Source organism: Peromyscus maniculatus, chromosome 4 (assembly GCF_049852395.1).
Source record: "Peromyscus maniculatus bairdii isolate BWxNUB_F1_BW_parent chromosome 4, HU_Pman_BW_mat_3.1, whole genome shotgun sequence".
NCBI lineage: Eukaryota > Metazoa > Chordata > Mammalia > Rodentia > Cricetidae > Peromyscus > Peromyscus maniculatus.
Window position 1 is genome coordinate 105013156 of NC_134855.1, and position 16256 is coordinate 105029411.

At 47.1% G+C, this 16256-nt stretch overlaps 2 protein-coding genes across 2 annotated transcripts in view; one reads left to right on the forward strand and one right to left on the reverse strand.

The window, feature by feature from the left end:
* The window catches only part of Snrnp200 (small nuclear ribonucleoprotein U5 subunit 200), a 28941-nt gene extending 19812 nt beyond the window's left edge, over positions 1 to 9129 (forward strand). Inside the window, exons 30-45 of the mRNA XM_076570583.1 lie at positions 1533 to 1693; positions 2032 to 2259; positions 2727 to 2918; positions 3017 to 3195; positions 3358 to 3509; positions 4301 to 4409; positions 5097 to 5205; positions 5585 to 5774; positions 5866 to 6030; positions 6202 to 6323; positions 6568 to 6711; positions 6806 to 6982; positions 7253 to 7413; positions 7495 to 7576; positions 8507 to 8599; positions 8701 to 9129. Of these exons, the coding sequence (XP_076426698.1) occupies positions 1533 to 1693; positions 2032 to 2259; positions 2727 to 2918; positions 3017 to 3195; positions 3358 to 3509; positions 4301 to 4409; positions 5097 to 5205; positions 5585 to 5774; positions 5866 to 6030; positions 6202 to 6323; positions 6568 to 6711; positions 6806 to 6982; positions 7253 to 7413; positions 7495 to 7576; positions 8507 to 8599; positions 8701 to 8844 (2408 nt within the window). The 3' untranslated portion in view covers positions 8845 to 9129. The remainder of the gene's footprint in view (positions 1 to 1532; positions 1694 to 2031; positions 2260 to 2726; positions 2919 to 3016; positions 3196 to 3357; positions 3510 to 4300; positions 4410 to 5096; positions 5206 to 5584; positions 5775 to 5865; positions 6031 to 6201; positions 6324 to 6567; positions 6712 to 6805; positions 6983 to 7252; positions 7414 to 7494; positions 7577 to 8506; positions 8600 to 8700) is intronic.
* A 630-nt stretch (positions 9130 to 9759) lies between these two features.
* Positions 9760 to 16222, reverse strand: Ciao1 (cytosolic iron-sulfur assembly component 1). Its single transcript, XM_006986461.4, has 7 exons — positions 16084 to 16222; positions 15636 to 15784; positions 15257 to 15368; positions 15067 to 15155; positions 14675 to 14876; positions 13559 to 13646; positions 9760 to 12002 (listed from the first exon to the last, which is right to left on the reverse strand). The coding sequence occupies exons 1-7, from the start codon at positions 16220 to 16222 to the stop codon at positions 11762 to 11764; spliced, it is 1020 nt and encodes a 339-aa protein (XP_006986523.1). The 3' UTR covers positions 9760 to 11761.
* Between the last annotated feature and the right edge of the window lie 34 nt (positions 16223 to 16256).

The window sequence follows — 16256 nt, forward strand, 5'->3', positions numbered from 1 at the left end:
CTTTTTTTTTTCTCCTTTTCTCTGCTCCCATCCCCAAGACAGGGGTTTTCTGTATAACAGCCCTGGCTGTCCTGGAACTCACTCTGTAGACCAGCCCACTGGCCTTGAACTCACAGAGATCAGCCTGCCTCTGTCTCTGGAGTGCTGGGATTAAAGGCGTGCACCACCACAGTCCAGACCATGCACACCTTTTAGGGTTGCCTAGTGATAAATGCCTTGTGCAGCTGGCAGAGAACCAGGCACTTAGTGGGCCTGGGCCTTCTCGGCCTGCTGTGGCCTGCCGGAATAGTTTTCTTCCACAAGTCCTGTTGACTGTTAGACTTGCTCTGCTGCCTGCATCTCTTCCTAGGAGGGTCAGGAGAGTAAGGTCTTTCCATGGTGTGTTGGTGCTGTTCCTGATGCTCCCGTGTTGAACCAGCATGTGGCATTGATGGAGACCGCACTACATCATTAAAAATAATGACTTGTTCACAGAGCAGGCACTGTATTCTAAGGACTTGGCTGAGCACAGGATCAGTGTTTTCTTTCCTCCTCCACCAGTCCTTTGAAAGGGTTACTGTTTAGTGCATTTCATGATGAGGGAACCGGAGGCATAGGAAGGAGCTCTAAATAAACGAACCAGTAAATAGGTGAGCTTGGGTCTTGAACCCAGTCTATTTTTTTTTTAAATTAATTTATTTATTTATTGTTTTTTTTTCTTTTTCTTTTTGGTTTTTCGAGACAGGGTTTCTCTGTAGCTTTGTGCCTTTTCCTGGAACTCACTTGGTAGTCCAGGCTGGCCTCGAACTCACAGAGATCTGCCTGGCTCTGCCTCCCGAGTGCTGGGATTAAAGGCGTGCGTCACCACCGCCCGGCTTTAATCCAGTCTTGATCCCAGGGCCTGGGCTCACCTTCTGTATTTGAGTACTTCTAGAGAATATAGGAGACTGATGATAGGGCAGAGAAAGGTGTCCTGTCTTTGTGTGTGTGTCCATGTGTCCGTGTCTGTGTCCGTGTCTGTGTCCGTGTGTGTGTGTGTCCGTGTGTCCGTGTGTCCGTGTGTCCGTGTGTGTGTGTGTGTGTGTGTGTGTGTGTGTGTGTGTGTCTCCCCGTCCTGGTCCTTGAGTGGCAAAGATGCTGGATTTCTTTCTTTTCTTTTATTTTTTTTCTTTTTTTTGGTTTTTCGAGACAGGGTTTCTCTGTGTAGTTTTGCGCCTTTCCTGGAACTCACTATGTAGACCAGGCTGGCCTCGAACTCACAAGATCTGCCTGCCTCTGCCTCCCGAGTGCTGGGATTAAAGGAGTGCGCCACCACTGCCTGGCCATGCTGGATTTCTTTTGCTTTTTTCTTGCCACAAATCTCCAGATCTGAACATGTTCTTGGACTTTTTCCTTCCCTGTTTGCAGGAGAAAGTATGGTGAGAGACAGCTAGATGGGCCAGTGTTCTAGGCTTCTCTTTGTACTGCAGTTGATTGACTTTGTCTCATGGTGTTCACAATCTTGACAAATGATCCGTTTCATCCCCCCCCCCCCTGCATCTTTTGGTTTCCAGTTTTTAACACCGTGTACAACAGTGATGATAACGTGTTTGTGGGGGCCCCCACGGGCAGCGGGAAGACCATCTGTGCAGAGTTTGCCATCCTGCGGATGCTGCTGCAGAATTCTGAGGGGCGCTGTGTCTACATTACTCCCATGGAGGCTCTGGCAGAGCAGGTGTGTAATGTGCTGTGGAACTGTAAATTTCCCAGAAGCCGTTCGCATATCTGACAACTGCGTATCATTTCTTAAAGAAAAGCTGCCCTGTCACTTAAAAGCTGGTGTAGACCATACAGTATTATGAATAGAGTATGGTGATACATGATTGTCATCCCAGCTGCTTAGGAGGCTGAGGCAATAGGTTCACTTGAACCCACAAGTTTGAGGTCAGCCTGGGCCCCTATCTCAAAACAGAAAAAGTAGTGTAAGGTATCTGGCTTCTCAGTTCTCCTCCTAGCAACTGAGAGATGCAGGCATGACCTGTTGTTCTTATGTCTCCCTCCCCTGCCTGCCAGGTGTACATGGACTGGTATGAGAAGTTTCAGGACAGGCTCAACAAGAAGGTGGTGCTGCTGACGGGGGAGACTAGCACAGACTTGAAGCTTCTGGGCAAAGGCAACATCATCATCAGTACCCCTGAGAAGTGGGACATCCTTTCCCGGAGGTGGAAGCAGCGCAAGAACGTCCAGAACATTAACCTCTTTGTGGTGGATGAGGTCCACCTTATTGGGGGCGAGAATGGGGTATGTTTGACTTTGTAGCATAGAGGAGGGGTGGGACCCATGCAGTGACTTTACATTGGGCTTGAGCCAGGGACTAGGGTCATCACAAAGATTTCTGCCTTATTCCAGAAGGTGACCTGAGATTTTTTGGATAGAACTCTTTTTTTTTTTTTTTTTTGGTTTTTGAGACAGGGTTTCTCTATGTAGCTTTGTGCCTTTCCTGGAACTCACTTGGTAGCCCAGGCTGGCCTCGAACTCACAGCGATCCGCCTGGCTCTGCCTCCCAAGTGCTGGGATTAAAGGCGTGCGCCACCACCGCCCGGCTTGGATAGAACTCTTAAAGAACAATAAGGTGAAGGTTGTCTCTTGGGGCAGGGGAACCACAGACAGGAGAGCCTATAATTGGGACTGGCAGGTGGTTCATAAAGGGAAGCTCAGGCAGAAGATGGGGAACCTGGGCCTGGAATGACTCCTTCCCTTCTTCCCAGCCTGTCTTGGAAGTGATCTGCTCCCGGATGCGCTACATCTCCTCCCAAATTGAGCGGCCCATTCGCATCGTGGCACTTAGCTCGTCCCTCTCCAATGCCAAGGATGTGGCTCACTGGCTGGGCTGCAGTGCCACCTCCACCTTCAACTTCCACCCTAATGTGCGCCCTGTACCTTTAGAATTGCACATCCAGGTAGGACCCCGTCTCCACTCCTCCCTCCACGGCCTCAGGGATCCCTTGTTCCTCAGGTCCAGTGACCTCAGTGTCTTTTCTTCTCCCTTTGTTTTCAGGGCTTCAACATCAGCCATACCCAGACTCGCCTGCTGTCTATGGCCAAGCCTGTGTACCATGCTATCACCAAACACTCACCCAAGAAGCCTGTCATCGTTTTTGTCCCATCTCGCAAGCAGACCCGTCTCACCGCGATAGACATCCTCACTACCTGTGCAGCAGACATCCAGCGGCAGAGGTGCGGTGTGCTCTAATTTCTGGGGTGGGTGGGTGGGTGCGTGAGGATCATGTTTAGTGAAGCTGCCCCCTGCTCTGGGTGTCCTGGGTGAGGCGGGGACTGAGGCTGGGCCCAGCACATACTGCAGTGCCTCTGACCTGTGCTTGTTCTTGTTCGTCCCAGGTTCTTGCACTGTACTGAGAAGGATCTGATCCCTTACCTGGAGAAGTTAAGTGACAGCACGCTCAAGGAGACACTGCTAAATGGGGTGGGCTACCTACATGAAGGGCTGAGCCCCATGGAGAGGCGCCTGGTAGAGCAGCTCTTCAGCTCAGGTAAGGAAACCTCATGGCAACCAAAGCTGTCCCAGTTGTATGTACTAAACTTGAGGGTCTGGATGGCATTTCTCTGTTGAATAGTATTCATTTCACAGTGCTAGCAGACTACTGCATGTCTTGCCTCATTAGATTCCTCTTAAACACATATGATGTAGTTGAGAGAGATGCCCCTCCTTGCAAGATTAGAAAGCAGGCAGGCACATAAGCTGGTCCCATTTCAGAACCTGGTTTTCTGGGGTTCGGGGCCACCGGCCAGTGGTTCTGTGTGGATACAAGACTGGTGGAGTTAGAACTCAAGAGATGGCTGTGGATTTGTGATTCTTCTCTGGTTGGCTGCCTCTCGTCTGCTGCCCTTTGTTGACCTGTGGCATTTTATGCCTTGTTCACTATTCTGGCGCTATGTGGCAGAGCCTTGGTGTAGCTGATCCCGCCAGTCTCTCACTCTTTGGATCTGCCTGATTTGGGTGTGCTCAGAGGAAGTTTGGTTTTGCCGTCTTGGGCTGACCTACCATGGTTGGGTTGGTGTTAGCTTTCACCATCAGAGGCTGATCCATCAGGCAGTGCGGGTCTTGCTTTCCCTGGGTTTGAATTCTCTAGAGTGCTTTGTTTCTTCTAGGATAGTCAATAGTGTGGTGCTGCCTTTCCCCGCACTTCATTAGTGTCAGACCTTGTTCCTAGGCAGCCTCACTCGGAGCTTTGAAATGGAGCACAAGGTTGGACGTGCCTGCCAGTGAGGCACATAGTTTCTGGAAGCCCTGTCCTCAGTCTCTCTCTCTTCCCCTGCTTAGGGGCGATCCAGGTGGTGGTGGCTTCTCGAAGTCTCTGCTGGGGTATGAATGTTGCTGCTCATCTAGTGATCATCATGGATACGCAGTACTACAATGGCAAGATCCATGCGTGAGTATAGTTGCTGTGGACATTAACAGATCTCCCTCCTAAAACCAGTGTTAATTTGCAAATGCAGTCTAGGGAACTAAACGTAGTCTAGAGTCCCTGTAGATCAGGGTTAATTTTTGGGTCCCAGGAGGTAGACTTCTTTTTAGTCATTGTACCTCTATCTCAGCAGTTTAGAGAGAAGACCTTACAGACAGGAGGAAATGGGGGTTGTTAACCTGCTCCCCACAAGGTCACACCTTTGTCGGTTCAGTGTTTCTCACAGCCTGAATAATTTAACTTTTTTTTTTCAAAAATGCAGATTATTTTGAAATTAAATTAGTTTTGTGAGTTTAAAATGTCTGAATCTGGTTCTTACTTTGGGTTTTAGATTACTTTTTAATCTGAAACACACAGCCCTTAAACTTGACTTTAAGTTTGGTCCTTTAATAGGATGTTATTTTGCTTCTGGCCTTAAGTAGGTTTGCAGCTTTGGTTCAAGTTCATTGAGTAACACATTCATGACTCTTTCACTTAGAAACTAAAATAATGTGTAGGTAAGCAAATGAAATGAATCACTAAGCACAGCACACAGGTTCAGGACCAGTTTTGCTGTAGTTTGACCTTATCTCCCTGCCTTCATCTTCTGTCCCTGTGGCTGAAGACAGGCAGGTCTCCTGACATGTTTCCTATTTCTCTCTTCTGCCCCAGCTATGTGGACTACCCCATCTATGATGTGCTTCAGATGGTGGGCCATGCCAACCGCCCCCTGCAGGATGACGAGGGGCGCTGTGTCATCATGTGTCAAGGCTCTAAAAAGGTCAGTTAGGAGACTTTGAACAGATTTCTCGAATCTTTCTGAAATGTCTTTAATAAACTTTTCAGTCCTTTCTGTCAGTTGCTTTTGTAACAAGCTGGAGCCAACACAGAATTTTGTTCTTTGTTTTTGCTCCTGCTGGTGATTCCATGTCTCCACCGATTGTTGTCTTTCTTCATGCATTGCTTCCTGCTCCAGCTGTGTGGCTTGGCGTGCCCCACGCCTGCTCTGTATCACATGAACTGTTTTCTAAGTGTTTCTCCTATCTGGCTGTTATATATATAATCACACAGGCCATTCATTCCCTGTTGGGTTGCCCTTCACCCTTTATTATCATGTTGTCATTGATTCTTTTTTAATGTCCCCCTCCCCCAATCCACAGGATTTTTTCAAAAAGTTTTTATATGAGCCATTGCCGGTAGAGTCTCACCTGGACCACTGTATGCATGACCACTTCAATGCTGAGATAGTCACCAAGACCATTGAGAACAAGCAGGATGCTGTGGACTACCTCACCTGGACCTTTTTGTATCGCCGAATGACACAGAACCCCAATTACTACAACCTTCAGGGTCAGTGAACCAAAGAGCACACAGTGCCCTTGGAGGGTTTCACAGCTCTTGCTAGGCAATATCCTGAGAGTTCCCTCTTACATCTCCACAGGCATATCTCATCGTCACTTGTCTGACCACTTGTCAGAGCTGGTGGAGCAGACCCTCAGTGACCTGGAGCAGTCCAAGTGCATCAGCATTGAGGATGAGATGGATGTGGCCCCTCTGAACCTGGGCATGATTGCTGCCTACTATTACATAAACTACACCACCATCGGTGAGGACCAGGGGTGCATGGGCTTCTGGAGTCAGGTGGGATGAGCTGTGATAGCCAGTATTTGTCAGAGATGATATGCAAGAAAGCAGTGCCGCCAGGCAGTTGATTCTTGTTAGTCTGTTCCTTTCCCCTCCCAGTTGGCTCTTCCCACATTCTCTCATTTTCTTTCAGAGCTCTTCAGCATGTCTCTCAATGCTAAAACCAAGGTTCGAGGACTTATTGAGATTATTTCCAACGCGGCAGAGTATGAGAACATTCCCATCAGGCATCATGAAGACAATCTGCTACGCCAGGTGAGGGCATCTGCTTTAGAAGACCATTCAGGAGTAAAAATTTGGCCCATATACCAAAGCACATGGCTTCCTGTCCCTCATACATTTCTCTTACCTCTCTCAACCTCATACATCCTTCCACATTTACCAACAATTCTCCATCCTTCTCTCTAGAGTCGAGCAGGGCCACATGGTGTGTTTGGCCTGAACAGGTCTCAGGTAGGGTCCTCTGTTTATCACCAGCTTTTTTTCTTTCCCATTCCAGTTGGCTCAGAAGGTTCCCCACAAGCTGAATAACCCCAAGTTCAATGATCCGCATGTGAAGACCAACCTGCTGCTGCAGGCTCACCTGTCCCGAATGCAGCTGAGTGCTGAACTGCAGTCGGACACGGAGGAAATCCTTAGTAAGGTAATGTGGGTGGGGTCTGGAGGTTCACTGGCCAGTGGGGCCTCCCAGGACTGGCTTCCCAGCCCCCCTGCTCTTACATTCCCTCTCCATACAGGCAATCCGGCTCATTCAGGCCTGTGTGGATGTACTCTCTAGCAATGGGTGGCTCAGCCCTGCTCTGGCAGCCATGGAACTGGCTCAGATGGTCACCCAAGCCATGTGGTCTAAGGACTCCTATCTGAAGCAGCTGCCACACTTCACCTCAGAGCATATCAAACGTTGCACAGATAAGGTGAGCTAAGACCTGGAGTGCTGGGTGATGAGCTTAGAACAGAAAGTCCTGATCTGCAGGTAGATTGTGGGAGGCAAGCATTAGCAGGGGAACTGGTTCCTTTGAAGGAGTTCCATCTGAATCGAGATGCTGAGGGGCCAGAAGTGGTCTGCACTCTTTCTAAAGCTGCTTCTAGATGACTTGGCAGTGTGGGCGCAGCTCTTTAGAGCCAGTGGTACTTGCTTGTGGCATGTGTTCTCTGCCCCACTGACCTCAGCACACCCACTGTAGGGAGTGGAGAGTGTCTTTGACATCATGGAGATGGAGGATGAAGAACGGAACGCATTGCTTCAGTTGACTGACAGCCAGATCGCAGATGTGGCCCGCTTCTGTAACCGCTACCCGAATATTGAACTGTCCTATGAAGTGGTGGATAAAGACAGCATCCGCAGGTGAGACAGGAAGTGTCAGGAGTCTGCCCTGGGGTCTCTGCCCACAACCACAGCGCTCATACATTGTTTTGCTTTCACCAGTGGCGGGCCAGTTGTGGTGCTGGTGCAACTGGAGCGAGAGGAGGAAGTCACAGGCCCTGTTATTGCACCTCTCTTCCCACAGGTATGTCCTAGCAGCTAGCTTTGCCACAAGTCCATTTGAGACTTGCTCATTAGCTAGGTCTTAGGACAGGATACATTTCCTACCAGGGGACAGGAGTCTGGGGGTAATGAACTCACAAGGCTGAGTATTAATCTCAGAACCATGGATTATTGTTCTTTTTTTGTTTTTAAACAATTTAGGTGGCTGGTCATTGTTAAAAAACATCAGGCAGTGTTAATCTCTCTCTGACTCTTAAGATTACTTTTGTTTCTATAAATGGCTCCAGGACACTTGGACTTTTCTACTTGGTCTTCCAGTTATATTTCACTCAGGTTCTAGTTGCATATTTGTTTTTAAATCAACAGGAAGAAAGTCTCATCTTCTTTATGTGGGAGCACTGAAGGTTGGGTGCAGATGCTAGATAAACTTCATGTACTTCTGTAGACAAATTATTCAGGTTTCTAAGGAAAGTGCCACTGGGGCATATGGGCTCTACTGCGGCCAACAGAGAGGGCTTCTCCAGAGAGAGGATGTCAGGAGAGGTCCCACGGGCTTGCTTTGTATTCTCTCTGCTGCAGGTTCATCTCCACATTAAGATTTTTCAGTTAGCTTGCCTCGCATCTAAGTTTCTTAAGAACTTGAAGTTTGTATGCCTCAAGGCTAAATCTCTAATAATGCAGTTTAGATTCAGTGACAAGCGTTAAATAAAAAAGGTGCCTTAGGTAATGGAAATGAAGTAGAACTGAAAAGTTAGTCTAGCTACTTATTTGAAGAGTAAGTCCTTTGGGGATATGTTTAGACTGCTAAAAACTCTTAAGTCTATCAAGTTGTGTTTCAGGAAGCAACTGTGGAGAGCTTTAATCTGAGTTTTGTTACTCTGTTTCATAACCATTCTCACAGTTGTAGTCATCAAGTTTTCTATGCTTAAGTTCTTGGTTTTGATCCCTGTAGAAACGTGAAGAGGGCTGGTGGGTTGTGATTGGCGATGCCAAGTCCAACAGCCTCATCTCCATCAAGAGGCTGACCCTGCAGCAGAAAGCCAAGGTGAGTGTGTGCACTCAGTCCTGCATCTATCCCTGGGGTTGGACAGGTGGGTCGCCTCCTCCCAGGTCTCCACTAACCTGATTTCTGCCTGTTCTCTTTAGGTGAAGCTAGACTTTGTGGCCCCAGCCACAGGTGGCCACAACTATACCCTGTACTTCATGAGTGATGCATACATGGGATGTGACCAGGAGTATAAATTCAGTGTGGATGTGAAAGAAGCTGAAACAGACAGTGATTCAGATTGAGTCTGAGGCATTCTCTCGTGTGTGGGGACATTGAACCTGGAAACAGGAATGTGGACATTTCAGGGGGAACTGGCTTTGGAAACCAGGTCTGTCAGCCTGAGGTCTGGCCGTTCAGGTTGCTGCTGTTCCCAGTTACTTTCCTACTCTGGACCAAGCAGTTCAAGCTCTGGGTCCAGTATTTTCAAGTGTCACGTCAAGCATAAACTATGTACAGTAGTTGGAGGCCTTTTTTTTTTTTTTTTGTAGTTCCTTGAGTCATACATTCTAATAAATAATTTGGAGAAACTGTATGTCCTAAATTTTCTTCAACCAAAGGTCCTGGCCAGAAAAAATGTCATTTTAGCACTGAATCTTCCTATCAAGTATGTGGAGGACAAACTTGCCCTCTACTGAAGGACTAACAGTGTCAGACAGCTAACTCTTGGGTCATGCAAATGACCTCAGCCTCCTTTATAGGTGTTGCAAAGTTAGCGGCATAGCAGTAGGAGCTGACTCCATCTTGGCCAACAGGTAGGGCTTCTCATGACCTGTGTTCTGAAATTCTTCCCTCCATGGTTAAGATGCACTAGGCAGGGCCAGGTGATGGTGGCACACGCCTTTAATCCCAGCCCTTGGGAGGCAGAGGCAGGCAGACTTATGGGAGTTTGAGGCCAGCCTGGCCTACAGAGCTGATTCCAGGAAAGCCAAGGCTACCCAGAGAAACCCTGTCTCAAAAAATAAAACTAAAGATGCACCAGGTAGAAATGACTCTAGTCTCCTTAAAATGTCCTCTTACCACAATCTCACACCTACAACTTCAACTGTTTGCTTTCTGTTCTTCATGAATAAACCTGAATCACTGTGATTCATTTTCTAGGCCAGCAGTTTTCAAATGATGATTTCAAGACCCCTTACCCCTTCAGAAAACTAAGAGCAGAGCCTCAAAAGCTTTTATTATCTAGGTTATATTCACTGATACTTGTTATAATAAAAATTAAGGCAGTCCATTTCAAAATAACCTCATTAACATATTTTAGAAAAAATAAATTCTTGAGGAAGAATAGCATGGTACAGTGTTGCAATCGTTTTACATCCTTTACATAGAAGCCAGTTAGGACCTTTAGCCACTTTGATGCTCATCTGTTGTGTGAACTGAAGCATGTCAACTTTAGAGAAAAGTTTTCAAATAATTGGCTCTCCATCGCTACTATGCAAAACTGTATGTGAAAGTTTCCTTGAGGCAATGTAGGGTCTACAGCTGCATCCGTGCATCTTAGACTATTAAACCCACTACCCCATCTTAGAGTCACTGTCTGAATATAACATTTTCCAAATGACCAGTGTAACACCAGTACATGGGTCATTTGGAGAACGACCCATGAAATTCCACAAATCTCAAGATATCCATCCGCACAGTTCACTACTCATTTGCTAATTTCATTACCACTAAAGTTTGTTACAAGTTTTTAGAAATTCTGTCTTTTAAACATTTACCAAGCAGTGAACATTTAGTGAAAGGTTCAATATGTTCATTTTTCAGAAACACAGCTAAATAGCCAGGCCTAAATACTGTAATTTCCTAGTTCTGGTAAAGATGGCATGCCATGAATAGCTAACTTGGCTTGCAACAATGTCCAACTGCTTTTTCTTAAGACCACCTTACTTCATTGTGGAGGGGCTGGATGGAATTTTCTCATTTGTCAGTATAAGTGTTCTTAAGGGTCAATGTTTAATAATAATTAGTCCTCTTTCTTGTCTAAGAGAAGCTGGCTCCGTTCCTACTGAGGGAACAAGACAGTGAAGACTGATGGCTATTTAACTGGTGCCACTCCTGGATCATGTAAGGTGTTGACCCTGCAAGGGACCTAAGACTCCCAGGGATCTGCAGATCACTCTAGCCACTACTGTTCTGGATACTGTTTCTGCTGTCTTTCAAAAAAAAGCTAAGGTCACAATTGTACACTGTCAAAAATTAAGTAAAGCCTCCAGCTTTGGAGACAGCCCTTACCACTCTTTAGAAGGCTTATTAGACAATTACTCTTTTCCCTGAAAAACACCACACACATTGGCAGCACACATACGCCATAGTCTTTTACTTGTTTTTTTTTTTTTTGAGACAGGACCTCTGTCTACTTGGCTGTCCTAGAACTCATTTTGTAGATCAAGTTGGCCTCTGCCTCCTGAGTGGTGGATTATAGGTGTGTGCCGCCACACCCAGCCTGCTGATGTTTTTTTAGAGGGCCACAAGCTATTGTCTTAATGTTTTCTGCCCTTTACTGAAAACCAATTCTCTCTTTAGTTCAGTGGCCACCACAGCATAACGTCTCAAGAGGCGTGTGAGGGTTTCTAAGGAAGAGCAGAGGTGTTCTTTTACTCTGGACAAACTTTGAACGTCACTGTGTTTTGAGAAAGGTTCGTGTATAGCCCAAACTAGTTTGAAACTTGCTATATAGCCAAGGATAACCTTGAGCTTCTCATCATCCTGTCTTTCCTTGAGTGCTAGGAAGACACCATAACTGGCTTGCAGGTCTTAAATGCACGGACTTAAAATTGGGAAGGAGGGACCCATTTAAACAGTGGAATTATAAATGATAAATGACCTTATTTATAAAATAGGAAGTGGGGCACAGATGATTATTTCTATAAAGCTCATAATTTCAGAAAGCCTTCAAACACATTTTCCTATATACATAGTGATTATAAATACTCTATTTATCCCCAAAATGTAACACCATGCCCTAAATAAAGCAAAATTTGTAACACAACATACTCTGTTCCATGGCTCTGTCCCATGGCTCTCTCACATCAAGGAAGGGAAACAGTGAATGGTCCTGTGGCTTCTACACATCCAAACAGAAGGCATAAAGCTAAATGAAGATCAAGGATCCTTCAGGTCCTCTTGATGACTAGGAAAGTCTTGGCCAAGTCAAGCTATAGCTCAGAGGCCTGCAGGTTGGTGATATTCCCAGAAGGCCACCTCCCCATCATCACTACAAGAGGCCAGGAGTCCTGGCTCCTTGGGATTCCAAGCCACACAGTTGACATCCTGGGAATGGGCCTGACGCAGATGAGCTGTCAGAGAGAAGGTAGGCTGCTGTGGATCTGAGCCTGGATCCTCCTCAAACACTCGGATGGCATCATCCCCACACGCTGTAGCCAGGGCCCCTGTCAGCTGACACCTGGGAGGAACACATGTCAGGGGTAAGCAGATGACTCCTGTCTCTCCAACCCGGCAGATTAGGGAGCAGTGTTCGAGTCCCAGGCCTACCTTCTTCCCAAACCTAAGGCCTCAGCTAAGTGTTCACAGGAAAGCTTTCCTAAGCCATCGCACCAACAAAGGCCCTCCCAGTCCTCAGGGGTTCCCATCTGGCTGCCCCAGCTACAGATGAGACCAAATCACACTTGCTCCACTTGGCGTAAGCAGCTGCCCAGGTCACTGCATCCTTAACCTCCTTTTAACACTGACATTAACAAGTTTCATCATAATTTAGTAGAACTTACTTTAAAATAAACATTGAAGATTCCCCAATTGCCCATCACTGTATAAAACTTGAATCTGGAATGTTCAACTGCCTGTTAGTAAGTTAAAAAAAAAAAAACAGCAAAAATTCCAATTGCTTGAGTGTTTTGTTTTTTTTTTTTCTCTTCAAGACAGAGTTTCTCTGGGTAGCTCTGGCTGTCCTGGAATTCACTCTATAGAGTAGATCTGCCTGCCTCTACCTACTGAGTGATGGGATTACAGGTATGTGCCAGCACCATGCGGCAGTTTTTTTTTTTTTTAAATTAATTGTTGTAAGATTTATTTTTCTTTTATAGGTATTTTTGCCTATTTGTATGTCTGTGTACCATATGTGTATAATGCCCACTGAAGCCAAAAAGGGTGTCAGATCCCTTGGAACTAGAATTACAGACAGTTGTGAGCAGCCATGTGGGAGCTGAGAATTGAACCTAGGTTCTCTAGAAGAGTAGCCAGTTTTCTTAACTGCTGAGCCATTTCTCCAGCTTCAAACAGGTCTAAATTTTTTGTTGTTTTGATTGCTCCCCTCGCCCCAGACAGTTTCTCTGTGTAGCCCTGGCTGTCCTACAACTCATTCTGTAGACCAGGCTGGCCTCAGACTCACAGAGACAAGTAAGGTTAATTTTAAGCTGTTAAATGCATATCCCTAAAAAACCAAACAAACAAACAAAAAGCCAACTCCTTAGCTAAAAGTAAATTTCAATTTCTGCCATAAACTTAATGCTTAGGGGTAGAGTGGGGCTCATTCTCCATGAAGTCAATATTCGAGTCCCATTTATGGCACAGATATTCCCAGACATTTGCTATAAATAAAGCTTAGACATATAACAGATTTTTTCTCATGGTTGGAATTATTTCTAAGATCCAAGACTCAGGCCCAGAGTGGCCTCTAACCTCCATTCTTCTAAGAATGGGGCAGCTTTTCTAGTTTCTGTAAGAATCAGTTACTAAAGCACAAAGTCCACAGTTACAAATGCACATATTCTATGATCATCTCAGGATGTCCCAATGCTATGTAAATCCTAAGGGTTGGTGCTGCCCTCAAAGCCTGGGACCTTATCCCAGAAACAGTCTTAGGTATAGTCATCTTCCTGCTCCTGGAACCCCAGGCCAGCCAGTTGTAAGACAGAATAGCAGGCCTAATCTGAACAAATGCAGAGCAGCACAGGTCACGCCATCTCTAAAATCCCTGCTATAGGAATGTGACTGAGGTCTTACCAAGCAATGTCGTAAATGGTCCTGGTGTGGAAGCCTGACAAAGTGCAGATACATTTCCAGGTGGGGTCAGAGCCACTGCATGCCACCCCTGTGCGACAGAACTTTCTTAAGTCCAAGGCATTCTGTGTCCTGAGCACCTCTCCTAAAGTGCCCTTCCTCATCCCATTGCCAATCAATGAGCCTTTGTCCCAACTGTGTTCCCACCCTCCTTATCTGCCCTACACACTGTTGTCACCCGAGGATTCTGAGAAGGAAGCACCCCTATTCCACTGCAGGCTGCATCTAACCAGTTAATCTGCCTTTTAAGGCCACTCACTAGCCACCCAACCAACGTCACTCCTCCCTTCTAATCCTCTGCCTTGCCTCAAGGAATCCTGTTCTTCACATTGTTTAGATATTCCCATCAGCCAACTCATGCTGCTGGGTTCTCTCTCTCTCTCTCTCTCTCTCTCTCTCTCTCTCTCTCTCTCTCTCTCTCTCTCTCTCTCTCTCTCTCTCTCTCTCTTTTGAGTCATGGTCTCACTATGTAGCTCTGGCTGTCCTGGAACTCACTGTGTAGACGGTGGCCTTGAACTCAGAGATCTCCCAGCTTCTGCCTCCCGAGTACTGGGATTAAAGGCCTGTGCTACCACCATTTGGCAGCTTCTTTTTGTTTCGGTTGGGGGGTTTGCTGCTGGGCTTTCAACTGAGAATCTTCTGTTACAGTCTCCTGTTAAAAATTCTACATGGCAGCCAGGTGGTGGTGGCGCATGCCTTTAATCCCAGCACTCAGGAGGCAGAGGCAGGCGGATGTCTGAGTTCGAGGCCAGCCTGGGCTACCAAGTGAGTTCCAGGAAAGGCGCAAAGCTACACAGAGAAACCCTGTCTCGAAAAACCAAAAAAACAAAAAACAAAAAAAACAACCCCACCCCAAAACAAAACAAACAAAAAAACAAACCAAAAAAACCTACATGCCATCTTCAAATTTGGTTGGAAGGCCTTGTTCCACAAAGCTGTCCCCAATTCTTTCAGTGCTTCTCTGGAGATCTCCTGTGACCTCACCAACCCAATCTGTGATTCATGGCAGACTATATCTTGGCAGACTATAAAACGCTCCTTTGACTCCTGGACCCTCACCTTGTTCATTGCCTGGTAGATACTGGCGCCAAATGCGCACAGTACGGTCATCACTGCAAGATGCCAGACGCTGGCCACTGGGGTCAAAGGCCAAGCTCCATACAGTGGACTCATGACCTTCAAGGGTAGCACAGCAGACCCAGTCGTCCCCTTCTTCCTGGTACAACTTCACTGTGTCATCATAGCTGGCAGAAGCTAACAGCTGAAAGGGAGAAAGGAGACCCAGCATTTGTCTGTATGGCCCAGCAGGTACCCATGGTTCTAGTATCAAACACTGTCCGGACAGGACAGTCCCAAAGATCCCTATGGAAGTGACGGTGATGCTGAGAGTGCAGGCAGGCCGAGCACAAGCCTCCATATCAGGGTTCTTTCCTACCCCTTCTGACTCTTACCTCCTGGCTTGGGTGCCAAACCACATGCTTAACGTCCTGTGTATGAGAGTTGAGGACACTGACACATTCATACTCATCCTCTTCGTCAACTGTGGGAGAAAAAAAGAAGCGAAGAGCTGACCCTGTCAGGAGCAGAGCTGAAAAGTCGGTGAGCTGGTTTTCCCTTGTATCTGGAGACGTCTGGACTCACCTTCCCAGACCCACACACTCTTATCTCTGCTGCAGGTAGCCAAGAGGTTGCCGGATGGGGCCCAAGCTACTGACTTGACCTCGTTTTCATGACCTTCGAGAGTGGTTACACACTGGGAAGGGAAAAAGATTGCGAATTAATGACAGCTAAGAGTCCCAGTAAAACATCTCAGATCACAACCTTGTTGCTGAGACAGCCTAGAGGACTTGTGGCAATCCTCTTGCTTCAGTGTCCCATTGCTGGGATTTGGTGTCATGAACTACCATACCCAGCTACCATGTCTATGGTATAAACATTAAGTAAAGGCTGTCCTCAAAGGGGCAGGTTGACCCAGCTGTGGGGTGCAGACAAGTAATCTGCTTCCATCCAGCCTGGTTACCTCAAAGTCATTCTGGTTCTTCTTCCAAATGCAAGTAGTAGCATCAAAGCTGGCGGAGGCCAGGTAATTTCCACAGGGGGACCAGGCCACTTTCCGAACAGTGCGCTGATGGCCTTCAGAAAGGACAGACTTGCAAATCCAGCTGTCACCTACAGGCAGAGAACAGGCTAGCCATTCAAAAACTGGTACTGAAAGTGGAACCCCGTCGGGTGACAAGCTCAACCACCACTACAAGGATGCAAGCGACTACTTCCTCTGGAAGAGGTCTCAAAACCGTCCAATTGCTATTCAGACGACTTTTCTCATTTTTCTTCCTCAACAAATATCCCAGTTCCCGCAACAATCCCAGACTGTCCGCTGACGCTTGCACACTCCTTCCCCCGACAAACCCTTTTTAAGAGTAGCGTCTTCCTTGGCACCAGGGTCACAAAGCCAAGCCAGGCCTTACCCTCGGTGCCCCAGATGCGGATTTTACGGTCGCCGCCGCACGAGGCCAGCAGGGTCCCTGTGGGGTTCCAGGCCAGGAACCAGCAGCGGGAGTCCGGGTGCGCCGGGACGCGGCTCTGCAGCACCAGTGCATCCTTCATGGCGGCGGCCTCAGGGTGAGAAGGAGGACGCCGA

Coding starts and splice junctions, on each gene's coding strand:
- Ciao1 (XM_006986461.4), bottom strand. CDS start 16,222: ATGAAGGATGCACTGGTGCTGCAGAGCCGCGTCCCGGCGCACCCGGAC. Junction 15,785..16,083: donor CCGCATCTGGGGCACCGAGG/GTAAGGCCTGGC, acceptor CTCTGCCTGTAG/GTGACAGCTGGATTTGCAAG. Junction 12,003..13,558: donor ACCATTTACGACATTGCTTG/GTAAGACCTCAG, acceptor TGTTCCTCCCAG/GTGTCAGCTGACAGGGGCCC.